Source organism: Buteo buteo, chromosome 19 (assembly GCF_964188355.1).
Source record: "Buteo buteo chromosome 19, bButBut1.hap1.1, whole genome shotgun sequence".
In the NCBI taxonomy this organism is placed as follows: domain Eukaryota; kingdom Metazoa; phylum Chordata; class Aves; order Accipitriformes; family Accipitridae; genus Buteo; species Buteo buteo.
This window is the reverse complement of record NC_134189.1, coordinates 2,410,134-2,430,221: the sequence shown is the minus strand read 5'-3', so window position 1 is coordinate 2,430,221 and position 20,088 is coordinate 2,410,134. Positions and strand designations below refer to the sequence as shown.

The 20,088-nt window shown below is 55.2% G+C and overlaps 1 protein-coding gene across 2 annotated transcripts; it reads right to left on the bottom strand.

The window, feature by feature from the left end:
• Window positions 1-1,387: 1,387 nt before the first annotated feature.
• SOX10 (SRY-box transcription factor 10) lies at window positions 1,388-12,323 on the bottom strand. 2 transcript variants are annotated; one of them, XM_075051519.1, is made up of 4 exons: window positions 12,113-12,323; window positions 10,464-10,922; window positions 4,248-4,513; window positions 1,388-3,845 (listed from the first exon to the last, which is right to left on the bottom strand). In XM_075051519.1, the coding sequence occupies exons 2-4, from the start codon at window positions 10,871-10,873 to the stop codon at window positions 3,130-3,132; spliced, it is 1,392 nt and encodes a 463-aa protein (XP_074907620.1). In that variant the 5' UTR covers window positions 10,874-10,922; window positions 12,113-12,323; the 3' UTR covers window positions 1,388-3,129. The 2 variants fall into 2 exon arrangements, with proteins under 2 accessions (XP_074907620.1, XP_074907621.1); XM_075051520.1 differs by having other exon boundaries at window positions 10,464-12,323.
• Window positions 12,324-20,088: the final 7,765 nt, after the last annotated feature.

The window sequence follows — 20,088 nt, the reverse complement described above, 5'->3', positions numbered from 1 at the left end:
CGACATTCTCAGTCCTGTCTCAGTTGTGAGGACCCTCCTAAATGAGAGGAGGCATCCCCTTCCACTAGAGAATGGTTGAGGCAGAGCCCACTCGCTTTCTTAATTTGTTGTTTGAAGAGCTGGAGAAGGGTACTTGTGTGTGGTTAAGAACTTTCTTCTCCCGCTCTTCTGTTCGTCCGCACCATGTCCCTTCTCTCTTCCACCCCTGTGATCAGCTCTCCTACCCCTAACTCCACCATGGCTTCTCTTCTTCCCCACACACGCTCCTGAGCTGCTCAGCAGTGCATAGTTCCCTTCTGGACTCTTCCCACAGCCTGTAATTTGGGGTGGTGATTCTCCTCCCCTCCAGTGAATGACCACAGTGCTACTTTGCATGGAGCTCTTCAGCTGGCATCACCACTGTTAGATCCATTAAGCCATTCTGCTGATGATGCTCTTGGCCCTATACCGGACTTCATCCAAATAGTGCTGTGAGTTTTAAAAAGCTTTGAACGTGTTCCACAGTTCCTAGACATCCTGCTTACACTACTCACCCATAAAGCGTTTGGGGAACACAAACTCACTGGATCGATCACATGCATCAGCCTTGAAACCCTGTGGAATCAGTTTGTAATTGTTGTGGAGTCTCTGTGTTAACTGGGATCCTACCTTGCTAGCATTGGCCTTGAGAGATGTTCTTAAGCAGACCAATACCTGCTGTACATTTTCTTTCCAAACATCTTGAGATAGCCTCCCAGGACCTGACTACGCCCAGGATGTCTTCTTCAACAAGTAAGAAGGTGTATACATCTATTTTCGAATATACGCTCCGTGTGTGAGTGTTTGTATTTAGGTTCTTGCTTGTGGAAGGCAAGAGGTCTGGGGGGGAGAGTTTCTACAGAGAGACTAATGGTTGCTTCCAAAATACATTAAGTTTGTGTATGTGGGGAAGTTTTTTTTTGAAGGTACATCATCTGCCACCTGGTGATGAGGAACCAAGACTAGAAACCCCACATTCCTATTCTGGAGAGCATTAACAATCACACTAAGAAATTCTTGGGTGAAGCACGTGCAAAATGGTGCTCTTCTTAATTGCACATGCTGAATCTTAGCTGGAGGACAGAAGTCAGTGTTACTACATTTCTTGCTGAAGAAATGACTACAGCTGGGGTGGGAACAGAAGATGAGTTTCATCTCTGTGAAGGAGTCTGGTAAGCCAGTCAGAGTTCTGCCTGTGTCCTGTTCATGACAGGCAGAGGAAGGCTGTGCATGGGATCTGTGTGGTGGTGGTGTGACCCATCATATACTTCCTGGGGGAAAAAAAACAGAGACTTGCAGGAAAGAGGTCAAAAAAACCCAGACATGTGAAAATGAAACTTTTAAGTTTATTATTCCATATGTTTAATGCAGAGTTAATGGTGCTAGGACAGCATAGAGACTGGGGAAAGGGAGGTGGGGGCGGAAGGTGCTACTTGCATAAATAAGGGGACAGGGCTGGAAGAGGTTACATGCGTACACGGAGCAAACATTCTACATGGTCTTTTCGGACACCACAAGGATAAGTCATCCATAGCTAAGGGAGGCAGGAAGGGCATCTGACAGTCGTATCAGCAGGGGGATACAGCGGCACCGATCAAGTCCATGTTTGGTCAAAGTATTTTGTCTTTCTAGACTGGAATATCCATTGGAAGGTCCCACAACACGTCTCTGCGATCAATTGCCAGGGGTCATCTTTTCCTGCAGCAACTTTTTTGCCAGTTCACTCCCTGGCGTGACAAACCACCCCAATCCTGGAGGTGACAAAGGAGAAGTAAGCAGACTGTCCTCAGGTGTTGGGCTGAAAAAAGGAGGTTGATCTGACTGCGAGAGCTGGTCGCTTCCAGTTTGAAACCCAAGGGGGAAAACAAATTCCTTTGCACCTAAATAGGCTTTTTTTCTTTACACTCATCCAAGATTGGGTGCGTATCTACCTTGCATATAGCCGCTGGAGTATCTTTCCGTCCTCAGCGTAGGTAGGAGGGGAGGTGTTGACTGACTGGAAGATGTGATGAACAAACGAGCAGGGATGCACACCCCATCAGCCTCAGTTTGGAGTGGGGCTTCAAAGAGAGTATTGGATTCAACTTGGGGTGTTGTCAAGTGCATAGTAGCTTTCTTGGTGCCTCTTTGTTTCAGGCAGGCACAGTCAGACATGGAAGAGCAAGGGCCAAGTTTGCTCAGAGGTTGTTTGGGATACTGAAGAGATTAGAAAAGACTGAGATGCCAGAAATGCCAGACATAAATGAACGATATAGAGTAACTGTAAGACAGGAGGATTCACCCACAGCACCTTAATGATTCATTGGCCCTTCCCCACCTCTCTTGCACCTCCATACATGAACACGCATGTGCACACAAGCTGTGATATGAGCAACGCTAAGACCAACAATGCGGTTCCTGAGTCCTACGTGTTGTTCAGGCAAGCCTTAAAATCTCCGTGCAGGAAAGAGTGTGGGTTTAAACAGAGACAGGATGGAGAGGAGAGGCGGGGAGAAAAGCTAGGATGCAGCTGTGGGAATCAGCAGGGAAGCAAGCGTAGGTTGGTCTTCCAACGGGGTTCAAGATTCATGCATGTGTGAATCTTAGGCAGGACTGCTGCACGACGCTGATCGCAAGGAAGCCGGCCGTGCCGTCCTCCCTACTACTCCTCCCATAACATGTTCACCAAGGCTGAGCAACCACCCTTCACCCGCAGCAGGTGACAAAGTGTTGGCCATTGCGGCCTGTTGGAAACACTTGCTAACTCCCTGGAGCAGTTTGGGGAGGGGAAGGAAAGGACAGTCTCTCTCATCGTACAGCCCAGGGTGCGCACAACGAAACCCACCACGGACCAGTCACTCCATGTCTAGAATCCTCCTCATCTAGAAGGCCAATAAGGTGTCGCAAGCCAGTCGCGTGGCCTGCGTGAAATTGGTAAAGGGTGAAAGGACGAAAAACCTTCCTCTAGGCGGGTGAGCCAGCGATAGCCGGGGTCAAGAAAGGCACTTCTGTATACTCAGTGGGTTCTGGTGGCTGGATGGCACTGAGTGACCTCGGAGTTCGGAGGCTCTTCTGCCTGTGCTGATTCTTCGGAGCCTTTCCGTCGCTGCTTCGGTCACCGTTCCCCATTCCCTACGGTCTGGAGAGAGTCGTATACACGGACTGTTCCCAATGTGTGGGGCTGTGGGACTGTGGCACAGAGGGTGCAGGGTCAGAGATGGCGGTGTAAAGGGGACGTTGGGAAGGTCCCATATAGGAGAAGGCAGAGTAGAGGCCGGAGGCTTGGGTGGAATGGCTGTAGTAGGGTCCCGAGGGCTGGTGGTCCGGGTAGTCAAACTGTGGCCTGGAGATGGAGGGGAAGGCCGAACCGTAGTGGGGCAGACTCAGGGACGTGTACGCTATCTGGGAGGTGGAGGGCTGGTCGGTGTAATGCCCTCCAGGGGCGGACCCCTCCGTTTTCACCTGGGCCTTGGAGTCTACCACTGATGAGGTGGCGGTGGACAAGGAGACTCCGTGCTGCTTGGAGATCCAGGCAGAGTGTCCGCTGGCCGCAGCCAGGGCGCTCCCGAGGCCGTAGCCAGCAGCTGCCGCTGCCGCGTAGCCCCCAACATGGCCTGGGTGGCCGGCGTGTCCGTTGGGCGGCAGGTATTGGTCGAATTCATTGACGTCGAAGGTCTCCATGTTGGACATCACTTCGTGGCTGATCTCCCCGATGTCCACGTTGCCAAAGTCAATGTGTGGCTTTCCCCCTTCCCCCAAGGAACGCCCTTCTCGCTTGGAGTCGGCTTTGCCTGCCTGCAGCTCGGTCTTAGGGGTGGTAGGAGGTGTGGGGGGCCCGTGGCTCTGACCTGCAACGTGAAAAACATTTTGAGGAGGAAAAAGAGAGAAGAGGTGAGTTAATGCTTTATGCCTGGCTTTATACAGCCCAGTTCTGCTCCTCCCAGTATGCCAGCAGCTGTTTGGCTGGAGACTTCAGTGGAGGGAGAGAGAAATAGCCAGCCAAAACCAAACCTTTTTATATCATCTTGTGGTAAAAGAGGGAGGGTGCAACAATACCTTGCCTGACCAGAGGAATGCAAGTGCCCGTGAAACTCAGGCATGTCCTTACACTGCTGACTCCAGCAGAGTTTGTTGGGTCACAGGCAAGATGTGAGCCACGTCGCTAAGGCTTTCACCGTGATGACTTGTCTTTTTTGAGCCTCTGAGTTGGCTGTAACCTGTCAGTAGGTTCACGGAGACCTGGCACTCACCTGAGGAGTGTTCCGGATGACCGTCGGACATGGGCGACCCTTCGCCGGGATGCCTGTGATCCAGGTGGGCATTCTTGTAGTGGGCTTGGATGGCGGCAGCCCCGCCAGCCTCCCCCTCCACCTGGCCTTCGCCCTCGCCCTGCGTGGCCTTGCCGTTTTTCCGCCGACGGGGCTGGTACTTGTAATCGGGATGGTCCTTCTTGTGCTGCATCCTCAGCCGCTCCGCCTCTTCGATAAAGGGCCGCTTGTCGCTTTCGTTCAACAGCCTGCAGAGGCCAAGGTGGTAAAGGAGAGAAGAGGGGAAGGAGAAGGGCAGGTATGTCAGAAAAAAACCCACCTATACACAGCATCGTGGGACACAGCATGTAAATCCAGATGTCAGGGTGTTGTCCCATTGAGGGTATTTCCCAGAACAACAGGGAGAGCTTGGAAGTGTTTCAGTGGAGACAGCAATGTTTTCCTCCTCCTCGTTAATTATTAAGCCCTGACATTGTTTAGTGCCAGCGCTGGGTCCCCCTTCCCTGGCTGCGTGATGTGTCTCACCTCAGTAAGTTCAACGCTCTCTTACATTGTCCAAAGGCAAAGAACAGTCTTTCATAGCTGTGTAAAATAAGGCTGGACAAGCTGCTTTCAAAGACTTTGGGCAGATTGAGGGCAGTTGGGATCATCCTTCGGACTAAAGCAGTGTGGCACACCCTTGCTACCTGTAGTGCTGCCTCCTACATGTCTCTTGCTCTTCCCCAGACTGTATTTATTCCAGTTTAACCTCCCACCCTTCCACAGGCTCTGCTCCAAGTTTGGAGCTCTATTGAGCACAAGTGTCAGCAATTGGTGTTGGCTCCACAGTACCCATGTTGCTGCGTGGAGTTTGCTGGGCCTTTAAGCATCTTACAATATCCTAGAAGGGAATTAAAGAAAATTTGGAACAGGGGGAAGCAGTGTATTCTGCTGTTCCTGGGGCTCCTGCTCACCTTAGACATGGATAATGCAAAAGGCTGAAGCACAAAGGACCAGCCCTTCTTGAACTTAGCCAAGCAGTTGTAAAAAATTTAGCTGCTACATTGCTGGCCTTGTAGAAATAGATGAGCTTTGGTCTCTGGATGAAAGGCACTGCAGAAGTGTAAGCTCCTTCTCTGTATTCCTGCCAGATCATGGGCTGCTCTAGTTAAGATAGGCTCTCCGAGGAAGTGGTGCAGTGTGCGGGCAGGATGGCTCAGAGCATCTGAAGATGAGATCAACCTCATTACTCAAGCCTTTAGCAGCATCTTGGCTGGAAGCACTTCAGTTTCATTTTATGATTTTTCCCCTCAAATATTCTTGTGACTCACAGTCATCCTGCTTCCAACCCGAAACCAGTGCTCTCAGAAGGGACCAGTCTTCGCATGACTTGCAACTCCAGCAGCTGTTAGGAATGGCAGGGCTCCCAAAGGGCAAAAAATACTCCATTTATGAGACGTCCACGACTTCTTCTCCCCAACAAAAGAACTACCTAGAGATGAGGCTGTGCCAGCACCTTGGTACCCCTGAATCCCTTAGCTCTAAAATGTGACCAATTCTGTTAAGCTGTAGGCACTGAGGAAGATACAAAGGCCTGAACTGGCCTGAAAAACTGAAGATGAAGAGGAGGCATGGCTCAAGGAGCACACAGATAAATCTGCTGGGGATCAAAGGGGTTGCCAGCAAGTAACGGGTCGGTTCCTAAGCACCCCTTTTCCCCCTGCTCCTTGTGCATCCCCTCGGCTGGCAGCCAGAAGGTGTATGGCACGGGCTGGAGCCTGTTACGGTGCTGACCTGGGTTCACTCCAGGCAGCCTGAGCAGGTCGCGGCCGCACACCACATTCCTCCACTGCCTTAATCCCGGAGATTAAAGCAACTGAGCCACCGTGAATCCAACACCAGCTTTCCTGTCTCCCTCCCACCACCGTACACCGTGCTCACACATCCTGGAGGGGTCTAATCCCTCAGCCTGTGCTGCTCCAGATGGACTTCCAAGGGGTCCAAAGGGGTGTCATGGCCAACCCTTGTAGGTGTCGTGGACTGGGAGGTGACCTTGCCTTGGCAAAACCTTCATCCTTGCAAAACGCCCCATCTCCACAGGAGATGGAGAGTAGAGGCAAAACCTGCAGCCTTGCAACCCAGGGCACTTCACTACAAGGCAGCCAGGCTCCGGCGTCCCTGCACTCCCAGCCCAGATGGTGCTAAAGTTAATAAGATGCTGCGGTCGGGAATGAAAGGTCTCTTTCTATGTGGGCCCCTCTTGGAGCGAGGGGGCTGTAGGCTGCCCAACCAGCTTTGATCTGCAGGGCGGACCGCACGGCGAGCTCGGAGCAGAGCCTCCGATGGAGACCAAAGCTCAGCCTCCCAGATCCATCTCGTGGATGGCGTGAACCAGAGCCACTCGAGGCTATGCGGGAGTCAGACCCCTGCCCTCTGAGCTATGCCCGAGTGCCTCACCTCCTCTCCCCTTGACAGCAGCCCATGGGCAATGCCACCAGCAGGACAGCGGCAAGTCCACTCCCCGCGTCTTTGCCTTCTCCTTTCCAAAGCTGCCTGCTCCCTCCTCCCTCCCACTGGGATCAGAGCTCAAATCGGCTTTAGCAAAGTGAAACTGGTGCGAGCAGGCAAAGGCCAGGAGATTTGGGGGGATTTGGATTTCACTTGCTTCCTGCCCTCCCCCTCCTGACCCCCCACACTCCCCAGGCCATAATGCAAAGGAATCTTGCACGGGCAGAGAAGTTATGGATCACAGAGCAAAGCCCTTCATGGGGCTTAACCGAGCCCTCGCCACCCTCCCCGACACCGAATGCTCACCCCCCGAGCCAGGGGAGAGGGGCGAGCACCCAGCGCTCCTCTCCGGGGGGGGAGAAAGAAGGGCTAAAATCTTCCTGCCCGCCTCTTGCAGCCTCCCCTTCTGTCGCTTGGCATTGCACCGCGCTGCGTGCCGGGTGACTGGGTCGGCGGCCAGAGGCCTGATCCTGTGCTGGGACTCAGCTGCCGATGAGTCAGTGCGGTGATAGGGTTGGGCATCGGGGCTGATGCAAGGCAAGGGAGCAGAAAGCAGCCAGGCGAGCTCTGCTACACGTCCACGGCCCCGGATTTTGTGGGCATGACCCTATTCCCTGCGTGCTGCCACCCCATGCAAAGATCCATCCGTCGGGTCCCCTCGCTCCTCCCTGCCGAGCTTTCCTCCCCTTCTTCCCATGCCTCGCTTGTTTTCGACCCCGGAGGTGGTGCTGGCTGGCATTTTGGCTGAGAGTCATGCCGACATTTTCAGCAGCTGGCCTCCATTTGAGAGCTGCTCCCTGTCCCACCCCATGGCAAGAAAGCAGCCAAGGCGCGATTTCATGACTGTCAAACACAGAAACACTCCGTTCCTCCTTTCCAGTACATTCGGTTCATCAACTGCACCCTAAGTGGGTACAGACGGAGGGAGGTGGATGGGGCCATAAGCCCCCCCAGCACCGTACTTGGGGCCAGGCGGGTAGCGTGGCCATCGGGGCATGTCCTGCAGCCCTTCCCAGCGAGCACTGGGACCCACGGAGGACATGGTGGTAGCACAGAGCCGGAGCAACCACCAGGCTTAAAAAAAAAAAAAGCCCAGGCCATTGCAGCCCATTTTTGCAGAGGAGTACGTGAGACGGCACTGGGGTTATTGTGGAATCTGCTGGATGCCTTTCAAGATTTCCCAGCCTTTGCCGTCCTCACCCAGCGCTGATTGCTGGGGACGTGTTTGGTTTAATGGTGCTCTGCAGGCAGTCTCCGTGCTCGCCAGCGCTCGTCTCTCTCTGCCTAACGTGCCCTTTACCTGTACAAGCTCAGAGCAGCCCATGTGGAAACAAAAGTCACCCACATTTTCCAAAGCGACTAGCGATGTAGGCTGTAGGGTTTGGGTGGCCACCTTGTAAGGGTGCGGATACGCAAATGGCCAGGGCCCTTTGTAGAGACCCTCGTCAAATATTTGAGACTAAGCCATCCAGAGCAAAACCCGAGTGCTTGCAGTTGTACCGACACGTAGGAGCTGTACCTTGGGGACGGCTTAGATGAGGGCAGTGGGAAACTCAGTGGAGGAAGACCCAACCGTACAGTGGCTGGAAGGGGAGGCTCAGGCTACTATCCTGCTAACCTTTGGGCCACCTCCCCTGGAGTTTTGTGGGCTGATATTCCCCCCCCCCAGCCTCGCAAAAAGACACACATGTGGTCCTACCCAGGCCAGACACCGACTGCACCCTTAACCCAGCTTACTCTGCTGTACGGTCCCTGTAGGGGCTGACACGGCTTGGGGAGCCGCAGCCTGCACTAGGGACACTCAGAGAGATGTGTTCAAGCAAAGAAGCTGGGTGGCAAACCCAGCAGCACGTAACAACCCCAGGCCTGATCCTGCGAGCTTCTCTGCCTGACCCATTCTCCCTGGCTGCACGGCGCCCATCGTCCGGCGGCAGCGTCCCCCCGCTCCGAATCCCATGCTGCCAACGGCGGTAGCTGTGCCTTGGGAGCAGGAAGACACTCGGATGCGTGAGTGTGCCAACGGGGCTGTATCTCCCTGTGCTCTGAATGTGATAAGTATGGAGGGTTTCCCGGCTCTGCTGTATTTTCAAGGGAAATGCAGTGTCTGGAGGGAGACCGTTGCTTTAAAATCTGGCAATATTTTGCAATAAAGGAATGATACCTTGAAATAACACTTTGGGAACAAAAAAGGTGGGTTTCCCCCACACGCGCACCCCTTCCAGCACAGCTTTACAGTCCAGAGGCTGGCAGCAGAGTCCCAGGCGGGAGCAAGTGCCGTGGTAAAGGGAAGGGATGGCAGCGGGGAACAAAGCGGGAAAGAGCATCAGGTGAGAAATCCACAATCACGCCCTGCCTTCGCCTTCCCAGAGAAATCTCTTTGCTGGGGTTACACTAGACACTGATGGGTCGGGGTAGATGGGCTGACATAGCAGAGGGAGCAGCTAGTACCTAAGGGCTTGGTTCCTTGCGAGCAAGGAGGTTTGAAGCCAGGAGGACACCTCGGCATCAGCTGCTGGACGGGATGGGTTTTGCTTCTGCTTGGAAAAATGTTTCTTGGCCCACCCAAGGTTGAGGGCTTCCTCCACAAAATGCCGTCAGGGCAGGAGAGAGAATGAGAGGGCACGTTTGCATGAGCCTTGGTTTGCATTGGTTAGCGTGAGTGGGGGGACGGTGCTGGGGACTTGTGGCAGGTTGATGGGGTCATCGGCAGAGACCGTCAGATGGGAAAGAAGTGGCACGGCCAGCCTGACACAGCTGGCTCGGGCACTTTCTGCGCACCCACAGGCTGGCTGCGATCAACTGGGGCAGCGTGTCGGTCTGCCGGAGGAAGGAGGAGCGGGTTGGGGAAGGTACGTAAAGGACCCAGGGATCTGCACGAAGCCAAAATTAAAATGGTCGCAACAAACTGGTGGGGCCAGAAGGACGAGCGTGTGTGTGCTGGCAAGAAGGGAGGGTATCTCTCTGGGTGCAAAAAAGAGTCGGGGCTGGTTTGAGCCAGCATGTTGCAAGAGAGCTTGCTAAGGCTGGGACTGTTGCAGGTCTCTTCCTTTCTGCTAAGCCTCAGTCCCCCTTTCTAGCAGGGGCTCTCCTTGTCCATCTCGCTGCACCTGCATGGCCTGCCAAAACTGGGACCGTCCTGGGAAGGATGGGTGCGGGGCTCTGGCCGCCTGGCTCCCTTCCCCTGACCTTCCTCCTCAGCCGTAACTTGGTTTCCCGCTTGCTCTGCGGCACTGTGTGGAAAATAACCCCTGTTGGCATTGGAACCTGAGTTCAAACAGGCTTGAGGCACCCACCAGTGAGTTAAGCTGGATGGGGCTCAGCCTGGTTCCTGCTAGTGCACATCTTGGTCCAACAGAGAGGGTGAGCCAATAAAACAAGATCTCCCCTGGCAGTCAGGCAGGAGAGGACCAGGACAAGAGTGTCCCAGTCGGGAACAACAGGGGAAGTTAGTGGGAAACATGTGGAAAGGGCTGCCGCCCAGGATGGAGACGAGCTTTGCTGCGGAAGCCCTTCACTACATCCAACCACCGCTCTTGCCCCAGTCACCGACCGTTCCTCCTGCGAGGGAGCTCCCCATGGGGAAGAAAGTCCCCTCGAGGGACACCCCTTCCATCCCGCTAAGTCTCCATCCTTCCACGTGACCACGCAGTCCTCTCCAGGACACCTCCGGACCTCAGCCCTCGTGCTCCCCCTCTGCCCGCCCGCTCTTACCTCCAGAGCTTCCCCAAGGTCTTACTGAGCTCGGCGTTGTGGAGGTGTGGGTACTGGTCAGCCAATTTCCTCCGGGCAGCCTGTGCCCAGACCATGAAGGCGTTCATGGGCCGCTTGACGTGGGGTTTGCTCTTGTTACTTCCATTGACCCGGACGGGCATGGGTACCAGGGTCCAGTCGTAGCCACTCAGCACCTGGCTGACGGCCTCACGGATGCACACCGGGAACTTGTCGTCGTCAGCCTCCGAGTCTTGCTGTTCCTTCTTGACCTTCCCCATCTCCCCATTCCCGGAGCCGGTGAGGTGCGGGGAGTTGTCCGATGCCATAGAGGGTCCTGGCGAGAGGCAGTGGTGGTCTTCAGACCCCACCGGGCTCATCTCCACCTCCGAAAGGTCTTGGTCGTCAGCCATTGTTGCTCTTGAGCCCTCTCTCTCTTCCTTCTTGGTGTCCTTCTTCTCACTGGGGAGGGGAGGGAGGAAGAGAAAAACAAAGGAAAGAAAGGAAAGAGAGGGGGAAAAGAGAGAAAAGGAGAAGCAACCACCAAATCTGAAAGGGACTCCAAGGTTTCTGAAGAGCTGACCACGAGACAGGGGCCGCTCGATAAAAGCGCAAGCAAAGCAATTGCCGTGCACACCGCAAAACCCGTGATCGATGGGGGTGGGGATGGGTCGGGGCCCCTGATTAATTGAGATATCGCTCCCTATCTCTGCCGTCGTCTGGAGCTGATGTGTGGAGGGGCCTGCGGCAAGAGGGATAAGGGGGGTTGGGGACCTGAAAGGAGAGCGACGTGGACCGTCCTGCCTGGGCGCAGCTCCCCACGGGGAGCGGGATGGGGGGGGTGGCCCCAAAACTTGGGTGGGGAAGTGCCCCTTTCTTTCGAAGACATGCGGTGAAATGCCAGCGCGGTGCTCAGGGGGAGGCGTGGGAGGGGGTGCGCTGGCACCGTATCGATAAACCAGAAGGGATCTCTATCCCGGTTACTGGGGGAAGCTGAGCAGACGGCACCACTGGGCAGGGAACCAGCCCGGGGCCCCGGACCCGCACCCAGAGATCCCGATCCCAGCTGTGGGAAAGTGCCTCTGCGGGGACACCCCATCCCTCACCCTCCTCTTGCTGCTCATAAACCAAAGACTTAAAATACATCCGCATTGCATCCCCACACGCACGCCTCTCTACGTATGCATGTACGTATTCACATTTTTATATATATATATATATATATACACACAGATACAAACACAGACCAAGTTTAACTTTGAGACAAGACAAGGCTTTGGGTTGCCTGCCCCACACACTCCTCCTCTCTCCTTCTGCCTGCAGTCACCTCTAAAAGTCCCTGCCACCGTGCAGCAGTTCCCCCCTTGGAGAAAGAAACATTCTAAAAAGAAAGGCCTCTCTATACACCCCATCCAGAAATAAAATAAAAAAAAAAAAGAAGAAAGAAATTAAAAAAGAAAAAAAAGAAGTGATAGAAAAGCATGCCTCTGACTTAGCTGAAAAACAGCCAGCGCAGACCAAGGGCTGCTATCCCTCCAGTTTCAGAGGGTGACACAGACCCTCGCTGGGGAAATCGCAAAAAAAGTAAGAGAAAGTAAAGGGGGAAAAAAAGCGTGCGCGCGGGCGAGCGAGCTCAGGTAGGAAAAACTTACGTTGCTGGCCGGTGTGCTGAGCGGATCCTGCGAGGGCTGCGATTTGTATCCCAATAGCCCCCCTGTTCTCCCTCCCAGCCCCGGCGGCGTCGGGGCGCACGGCACAGGGAGGCTCTCAGGCGAGTGCCATTCCTAGAGGGAGGCTTGGTTTTTACTAATACCCCGGCTGGATGTCTCTAGCTGGCTTTGCTGCTTAGCACCGGGGGAGGGAAGGGCGGAAGGTGGAGCCAAGCAGTCCTCAGAGCCAGAATACAGTCGGGGGACGGCGGGGAGGGGACGCGGGCAGCCCCCCACCCCACCTCGGCTGCCGGCACGTTCCCCGCTTTCGCCCGATGCCGGCTTCTTCACGAGAGCCGCCGGCGTTGGGCTGGTCTCGGCGGCGTGGCCGCCCCAGAGATGGTGCTGGAGGATTCAACCCTGGGGGGATTTGGGGTCTGGGGGGGTTTGGGGAGATGGGTGTTCACCCCGGGACTGGGATCCCCCTTCTTTCCCCTGCTAGCACGGTTGCTCCTGTGGGTTCTGGCGCTCCCCATGTGCCGAATGAGTCCCCAGTCCCTGTCAAAGAATCTCGTGGGGACCCCACTGTGCAACAAGTTGGCCCAGGACCCCGGGGTCAAGATGCTGCCAAAAGGGCATCCTGATTCGGATCTGAGTCTGCAGGGTGGGGAAAGGGATGCAGGAGGTCAGGGGTGTCCCAAGGATGGAGGACATCAGGTCCAGGGAAAATACTGTGCTTCTGGACAGTGGATCCCAGTTTGAACCTTCTTAGGACTTTTGCACCCGAGGGATGGGCTCGTCACAACACGTTCGTCTCTGTGGGGTCTTGCCAAGACAAGCAGGCTCTGCTTCCTCCGACGTGCTGAATTGCTCCTGAAGGCAAATGTGGGGTCTTTCACGAGGAAAGGGAGGTCTCCTGATGAGAAGGACTCGCTCACCCTCATTCTTGCTGCTCATGCACTGGGACACATAGAGGATCTCGGCACTCAATGGGTTAGGATGTTCTTCACCACATCTTCCATTTTCTAGCTCGCTTTCCTTCCCAGATGCCTCTGGTAGTTGGCTTCTTCAGTTTCCTTTGTCACTGGGGCTGGTATAGCCCAATACCAACCCTGTAACCGTGAGAGGTCACCCACGAAAAATCTGATGACCTTCCCAGGTCCTCCTGAGTTAGCAATGACATAAACCTAGCTCCTGCCCCAGGTCCTCACTGGAGAGCCAACCTGAAGACGCTTCAGTGCTAAGTCAGAAAATAGAAAGAGATGAGTGGATGTGACCCAGGGAACCAGCTTCAAGGGATTTCAGGAACATTTTCAACTCCTGTAGCAGACATTCACTCTCCAGAAACTTTGTGTTAGAAAGGCCCAGCAAAAACCACTGGCTGGCACCACAGGAAGCATAAGGGAACCAGTGCCAAGGATGGTGCTGAGCACCGGAGCTAAAGCCCTCAGAGCAAACCTGCGGGACTGGCTGCTGCCCTTGCAGGCCTGGCTGACAGCACAGGGCCATTTCCCTGCATGTCTGCCGTTGTCTGGAGTAAGTAAAGCTCTCAAACCATACGGTGGCTGCAGGGAAATCCTCACTGGAGCCCAGTGAGAAGTCTTTACTGAGCAGAGCTGGGAGGGAGGATGGCTGCATGCCATTGGCATCAAGCAGGCAGAGGTGCTTAAAGGTGCCTCTTGCATCCCTCAGAAGAAAGATCCCAAGGGATCATCTCCTACCTTTCTTCTCTTCAGCATTACCTACTCCAGAAAAAAGATGGGCTCAGATACTCCTCTTCACGTGATGCCTTTTTCTCTTTGTGAGAGAGGAATGTAGGTGCCTTTTGCTTGGATGCTGAGAAAACCCAATGGAGAGCCTAGCAAAACAGCATCGAGGCCCTGCCTCCTTGACCAAAGCAGCAGCTGGTGAACCTCAAGTCTTGCAGTACGGCATTAATTCTCTCACTAAGACAGACCTCGGCTGTGGTTGTTGCGAGAAGGGATCTCGCAGCACAGACAGAGGCAGTTTGGCAGCTCACCCTCTGTCTGTGAGAACGAACGGGGCATGGTCGCTTCATACAAAATTGTCCGTGGCCCACTGGATGAAGAGTCAATGATGCTGCAGAGCTCATGGCATCTTCCTCCAGCCAGCAAGGGTCTTCCTCATGCTGCAGGGACCCTGCATATGAGGTGTGGGAGAACTGGAGGGAGGGTTGGTCTAGCCCACAGGGAGATAGCCACTGCTGAGAAACACTGTCCTGCCTGTTCCCCTGGCTGCAACCAGGGGCAGGGAAGAAGAATGCCACAAAAAAATGGCCAGAAAAAGGTGTTTATTTGCCCTCCCTTCAGGTGACAGGTTCCTGTGGACCCCATGGGAAAAAGACGACGGGGCAGGGATTTCTCATTTCCCTCTGGAGTGGGGATACAGGGTGCTGGGCACTAAGTGATAGGGAGCGAGAGGCTGGGGGTCTTCCTAGTGCTTTGTTGGAGAAGATCCCAAACCAGGAGACAAAGGAACCCCACAGGGCACTGAGAGGAACTTCACAGCCTGCTCAGCTCATACCCCAAACGCAGTGGCCTCTTGGCAAGCTTTGCAGGGAGAACGAGACGGTACTTGACTCTGGCAGGACAGGGAGTGGTGGGGCTCACATCTTCCTGCATGCCCAGGGTCTGGGTGAGCAGAAGAGTGTCTGACCCACCACTCCGAACCAGGGCAAGAAAAGGATCAAGCCCAGAAGGGATTTCAGTAACCCACAGGGCTCTGGACCCGTGTTTGTCCCACTGCTCGCCATCCCTGTCAGGGGCTGCTGCCACCTGCCAGACAGGAGCCGGGTCCCGTTCGTGCCTTGTTGGAAGAGCTGTGGGTGCCTCAGCTGAAGACCGGGACATCCTCAAAGGAGTGTGTACTGGCCACACAGTCTCTGCAATCTGCAGTCTCAGCGTCTCCTCACATTTCAATGGCAGGGAAGGGTTTTTTCCCTTCATTCTGCCTTTCTCCAGTTCCTGCTTTTTGTCTCCTTTGGTCCTGCCTCCTTTTTCTGAACTCTTTTTCCCTGTAATGCCTTTTCCCCTGTTTCCACCCCCCTCTCACAGCACTGACTGCTCGTATATCCTTTTCCAAGTCTCTTCTGTTCATGTGTCATCTCTTGTGCTACAAAGAGGCAGATGCAGGAGAAAGTGCTGTGGAAAATATACCTCTACTGCAGCAGGGAGAGGTGTGATACTTTCTCTTCAGTTGAGGTGAGAAGACAGGCAGAGGGGAAGGGCGAGAGACTGTCCCTGTTTCAGGAATCACTGGGGTGGCATGTCTTTTCCTCCAGTGTCCCCTGGGAGCCCTTTTTAGAGACACGGACCCTCCAAGAGCCACCACTGGCCACAGCAGCTAACATTGCAGAAGTGGTGTTTCCAAATGCAAGTCTTCCTAATGACTGGTTCCTGGGGAAATGCTCTTATAGCAGGTTTTCACCCCTTCTTTTCAGCATATATTTCTATGGATGGGGTGCCCAGGGCCATAAAAAGGGACGGTCCTTTGCAGATGAAAGACCAACCAGTGAAGGTGGTTCATGAGCCAGAGACCTTGCTAAGCCACGAATTTCTTGTGACACATCAGTGAAATGCTTTCTTCGGGCCTCAGTCCTCAATATGCAAAGGTGGAAGGATGCCACCTCTCCACCATACAGCCATGTCGGGTGGGCAATGTGTAAAAGTGGGTGGGAAGTGGAGATGTCCCACCAGGCTAGGTGCCCCTACACCCACATTGCTCCCAAGGGTGATGGGAAGGGGACCCTGCTCCGGGCTGGGTGCTTGGCAAGCGAAGTGCATCGTCGCAGGGGCACCTGCTTAGTAGGCTTTCAATGAGGGGACCACGTTGGTGGGACACCTCCACCACCAAGGTGGGACCACTGAGGTTGCTGGGGAGGGATTTTGCTAGATGACACCCATCCCCTGCACCTGTGGCAAGAGAGGAGTAAGAGGGGAGAGCCTGTCCGCAACGGAGGAGCAGCAGGATCCCCAGCACCAGAGCCAGGGCCAGCTTTTGTCCCCTGCCCAGATCGGGGACACAGCGCTGGTATTGTCCCAAGACCGCCTGGGAAAATGGGAGGGGTTCCCCATGAAATCTTTCCATACAGTAAAAGAGCGTCAGAGCTGGGGAGCGAGGGGAGGACGACACAGACATTCGAAAAAATACACACACACACACACACACACCCCAGCCAAACAATACCCGCAGTGTGCTGAGGGAAAGGGAGACCCATGAATTGGGAGTTTGATAAGGATTTTCTCCCGCGCGCGCCCGCTCTCTCAACGGCCCCTTCAGTTTTCCCAACACTCCCCCCCTCCTTCCCTTGCCGGCTTTCTTGTTTGGGCCTTAAACAGTGCGCCGTCTTTGTTCGGGATACAGGTGAACGACAATCATGTGATTAACACACACTCACACACACGCGCGCGCGCACATAAAAAGCTTTTTAAGAGCGTCCAGCTTTCTCCAGACCCGAAGACGGGAGAGGAAACCCGGGCTAGGAGGAGCTGAGGCGGCGGCGGTGGCCGCGATGGGGACGGCCACCGGGATGGACGAGCCACCGCCTCTCCCCTTCCCGTGGAGGTGGGCACGTGAGGCAATGAGGGACAGGAGGGCTGGTGGGGGGGGCAAGGTTTGGGATTTGGGGGTGGGTGGGGGTCTTGTCCCTGCTGCCTTCTCGCCCGTGCCGGCCAGGGTTTGCACTGGCTGTGTCCCCCCATGATGCTGTAGGAAGGACAGGGGGTCACCATCCCAACATCGTGCTGGGGAAGGGGATGCAGAAGTCTCCCCTTCTCCCTCTGCCGGGGAGGGAAACCAGGTTTCCTGTGCCAAAGCCAAGCCCTTGACCCTTCCCGGCTCCCACGTGGGATTTGCATCTTCGCCAGCATGAGGCTTGCTGGTCCCGCCGTGGCTGGAGGGGTGGGCTTGGTGAGGAAGAGGAAGGGGGGCAGCCCTCCTGCTGGAAAGCAGGGGATGACTCCCCGCCCAAGCTGTGGTGTGGGGAGATCTGAATGGATTTGCTTAGTCCCATTGTGGCCCAGGAGGGAGAAAGAGAAAGGGAGAGGACCAGGCAACCCAGGCAGTCGTGGGAAGGTTGTGGATGGCAGGGACAGTTGACCCATGCTCAAAGTCCTGCTGCCCCAGCCAGAAATAGTATATCCAACATCCTCAGTGAGGACTGCATGTCCCCTTTGGTGTGGAGATGCCACGGGGCCCTATCACGCCTCATCACCATGACCATAAAATAGCTGGGAAGCTGGTTACTCAGTCTTGGGGGGAAGTGGAGACTAGTGAGGGGATGGCCAGGTGACCATCTGAACCAGCCACAGAGGGAGTCATGAAAGAATTGGAAAAAAATAGCAAGGTTTCAAATGGTTACTCTTTATTTGAAGATTGCCTGAGTGTGATGCTCCAAAGAAAAGCGGGGAGGAGCAAAGGGAGAGGCCACCATAATGCTTGGAAAATCTATGGGTCTGCAGCCAGTCTCACTCATGAGCTATCATGGGACATGACTGATGGCAGTCTGGGAGAGATCAGGACCGGGCCGTACCCTTTGCTGGAACACCCAAGCCCAGCCCTGTCTCCACCACTTCCTCATGCCCTTGTCTGCAGATTCCTCCCTGATCTGATGTCAGGGCTGGCCTCCCAAGCCCCCAGCATGTGGGTCATTTTCAAGGCCTTTCCGTGAACAGGAGAAGCAGAGGGTCCCCAAAACCCACGTTTGTGTAACGCTCCGCGATTCTATTGTGGCTGTGATCTCCAAAGAGCCCTTCAGTTTGCCTTGTGCCGTAGGCATCCTCCCAACAGGGAGGTGGGCACAGGAGCCAGTGCCAGGCTCTGGTCTTCATCACCCCTCGCCATTTTTGGCTGAAGCTCCCAATTTTGGTCCTAGCCCTTCTCAGATGCTTCTTCGCTTCCAGTCATGGGTGTCAGTGAACTGGCTGCCCACAAGGCAGCCTGAGGAGAAAGAAAGTGGTGTGGCTCACCAAGGAAAAGCAAAGAGCTGCCCGTAGCTCTGCCTGGGTTTTGGCAGCACCACGCCATGTTCGTGTGGTTAGAGGAGAGTTAGCTGCAGGGGGTGTGCAGTAATTTTTGCCATGGGGTATCAGGAGAAACAAAAGGCAGGCAATGCCTGGAGTTGTTTACAGCCTGACCAGGTTTGTTGTTAACCCAGTGTCCTGCACGGGGCAGCAAAAGGAATGTCATGGTGGCTGCTCTCCTCCGGGGTTATCGTTCCCTATGGGCGACACAATCTGGGTGATGCTGATCAGCGCGTGGCCCTGCGCTCCAGGATGGGATGGGAGCATTTTGGGGACTGGGTCTGGGACGTGGTTGCAGAGTCCCACCCGGCTCAGGAGCAGCAGAAACCCTGTTCCCTCTCCGAGGCACGGTGAGGGCTGCCGCAGGTGCAGGAAACCACGCCACTGCCGCTGGGGTGTGTGCCTTGATGTGCCCGAGCAGGAGACTTCACTCAGAGGCATTTTTTGCTTTAAAGTAGTGGATTACGGTGCCAGCTGCTTCAGGGAGGAGGTGTAGGGAAAAACCTCGTGGAAAGAAGAGAGGAGAATCACCTCTGAGCATTGCAAAGACCCCAGGCAGCTCCCAGCCCGTTGTCTTGGCCAGCCCAATGTTTCACGGGCATGCCGAGGACTTGTGATGGCTAAACGGGACAATTTTCTGCATTACTCGGGTCTGGGAGGATCAAAGAGGAGCGAGGCAAGCATGTCTGTCTGCTACCTGCTTTGATGGGTGGCACGGACATTCCCTGGCTGTTAACTCCCTCGTCTCCTGCCAGAGAGGCCAGGTGTACTCCCGAAAAGCGAACCCCAAAAAGTAAGCGCTGAAGGGGTGGGGAGCTGGGGCAGAAGGGGACTGGGTTCGCCTTTTTTCGGATGGAGTCTGGCATATCCAGTGTGATGTAATGGAGGGAGCTGGGTGCTGTCGGTCTGCACAACAGAGGAGAGATGCCTAGAGGGGAGAGGAAGGGAATTGTACAAGATTGGGCAGAACAACCAGAAAAGGGGACTCTCCCAATGGGACCTGTGGTTGTAGCAGTGCTGGGTGACCCCGGTGGGCTCATTCAGCGGTGGCCGAGGTGGCTCCAGGGTGATCTTCACCTCTGCCAGTCCTCTGGCTGCAGGGAGGCTCCTGGGGAGCCGGGGGAAGGGTTAAGTCGGGAAGGCTTCAGCCTGCTGCCTTGGCCCCTGTAATTCCTCCAGAGAGTAGGACTGGGAGAACAAGGAGCCCTTTCTGTTCACAGGAATTAATAGCAAAGAGTCATCTGGGGTGTCATTCAAGCCCTGATCAGCTCCCGGAGGAATGCGAGGGAGAGCGAGCGAGGGAGCACGGCCTGAGGCTGAGGCACCAAAGCCAGGGCAGGAGCAGTTTGGCTGGTTACCAACGTTACTGGCCGGCATTTGGGCAGCGGGACCATCTTCCCCTTCACCCCAGCCTCCGTGTCCCCTCTGCCCTGTGCAGGGGCTCACCCCGACACCCGTACTCAAAGGGCTCCCACCAGCTCCTAAGCTTGTCCCTTGTTCCCCATCGCTTCATTCCGGGGGGGAAGATGTCCCAACCCGTCAACACCGCAGCCTCCCCTCCGCTGAGCTGGGAGGGGTGGGCCAGGCAACCAGGCGCCAGCACAAACCCATCGCCCTCACGGTGGACGTGAACTCCAGCAGAGACCCCCTCTCCAGGGCTCGCCCATCACCCCCAGCCTGTGATGGCCATGCTGTTTGTCCTCCCAAGCAAGTTTGCCCATGGAGAGGGTCTCCAGGGAGCCCTCAAGCATGGCTGGGGACATGGGGCGGTAGCTCAGGGGACCACAAATTTCGGTACTGAAGCCTTTGCCGCTGCATCTTCTTGCCCAATCTGACTTGGTCACTGCAATTTCAGGAGAAAAAGATCAGGCCAGCGACTTATCATGCTGGTGTTTCACGGCGTTGCTTCACAGCCACACAGGAAGGCTTGAAAGTGCT

Coding starts and splice junctions, on each gene's coding strand:
- SOX10 (XM_075051520.1), bottom strand. CDS start 10,873: ATGGCTGACGACCAAGACCTTTCGGAGGTGGAGATGAGCCCGGTGGGG. Junction 4,514..10,463: donor ACCTTGGGGAAGCTCTGGAG/GTAAGAGCGGGC, acceptor TGGCCTCTGCAG/GCTGTTGAACGAAAGCGACA. Junction 3,846..4,247: donor TCATCCGGAACACTCCTCAG/GTGAGTGCCAGG, acceptor TTCACGTTGCAG/GTCAGAGCCACGGGCCCCCC.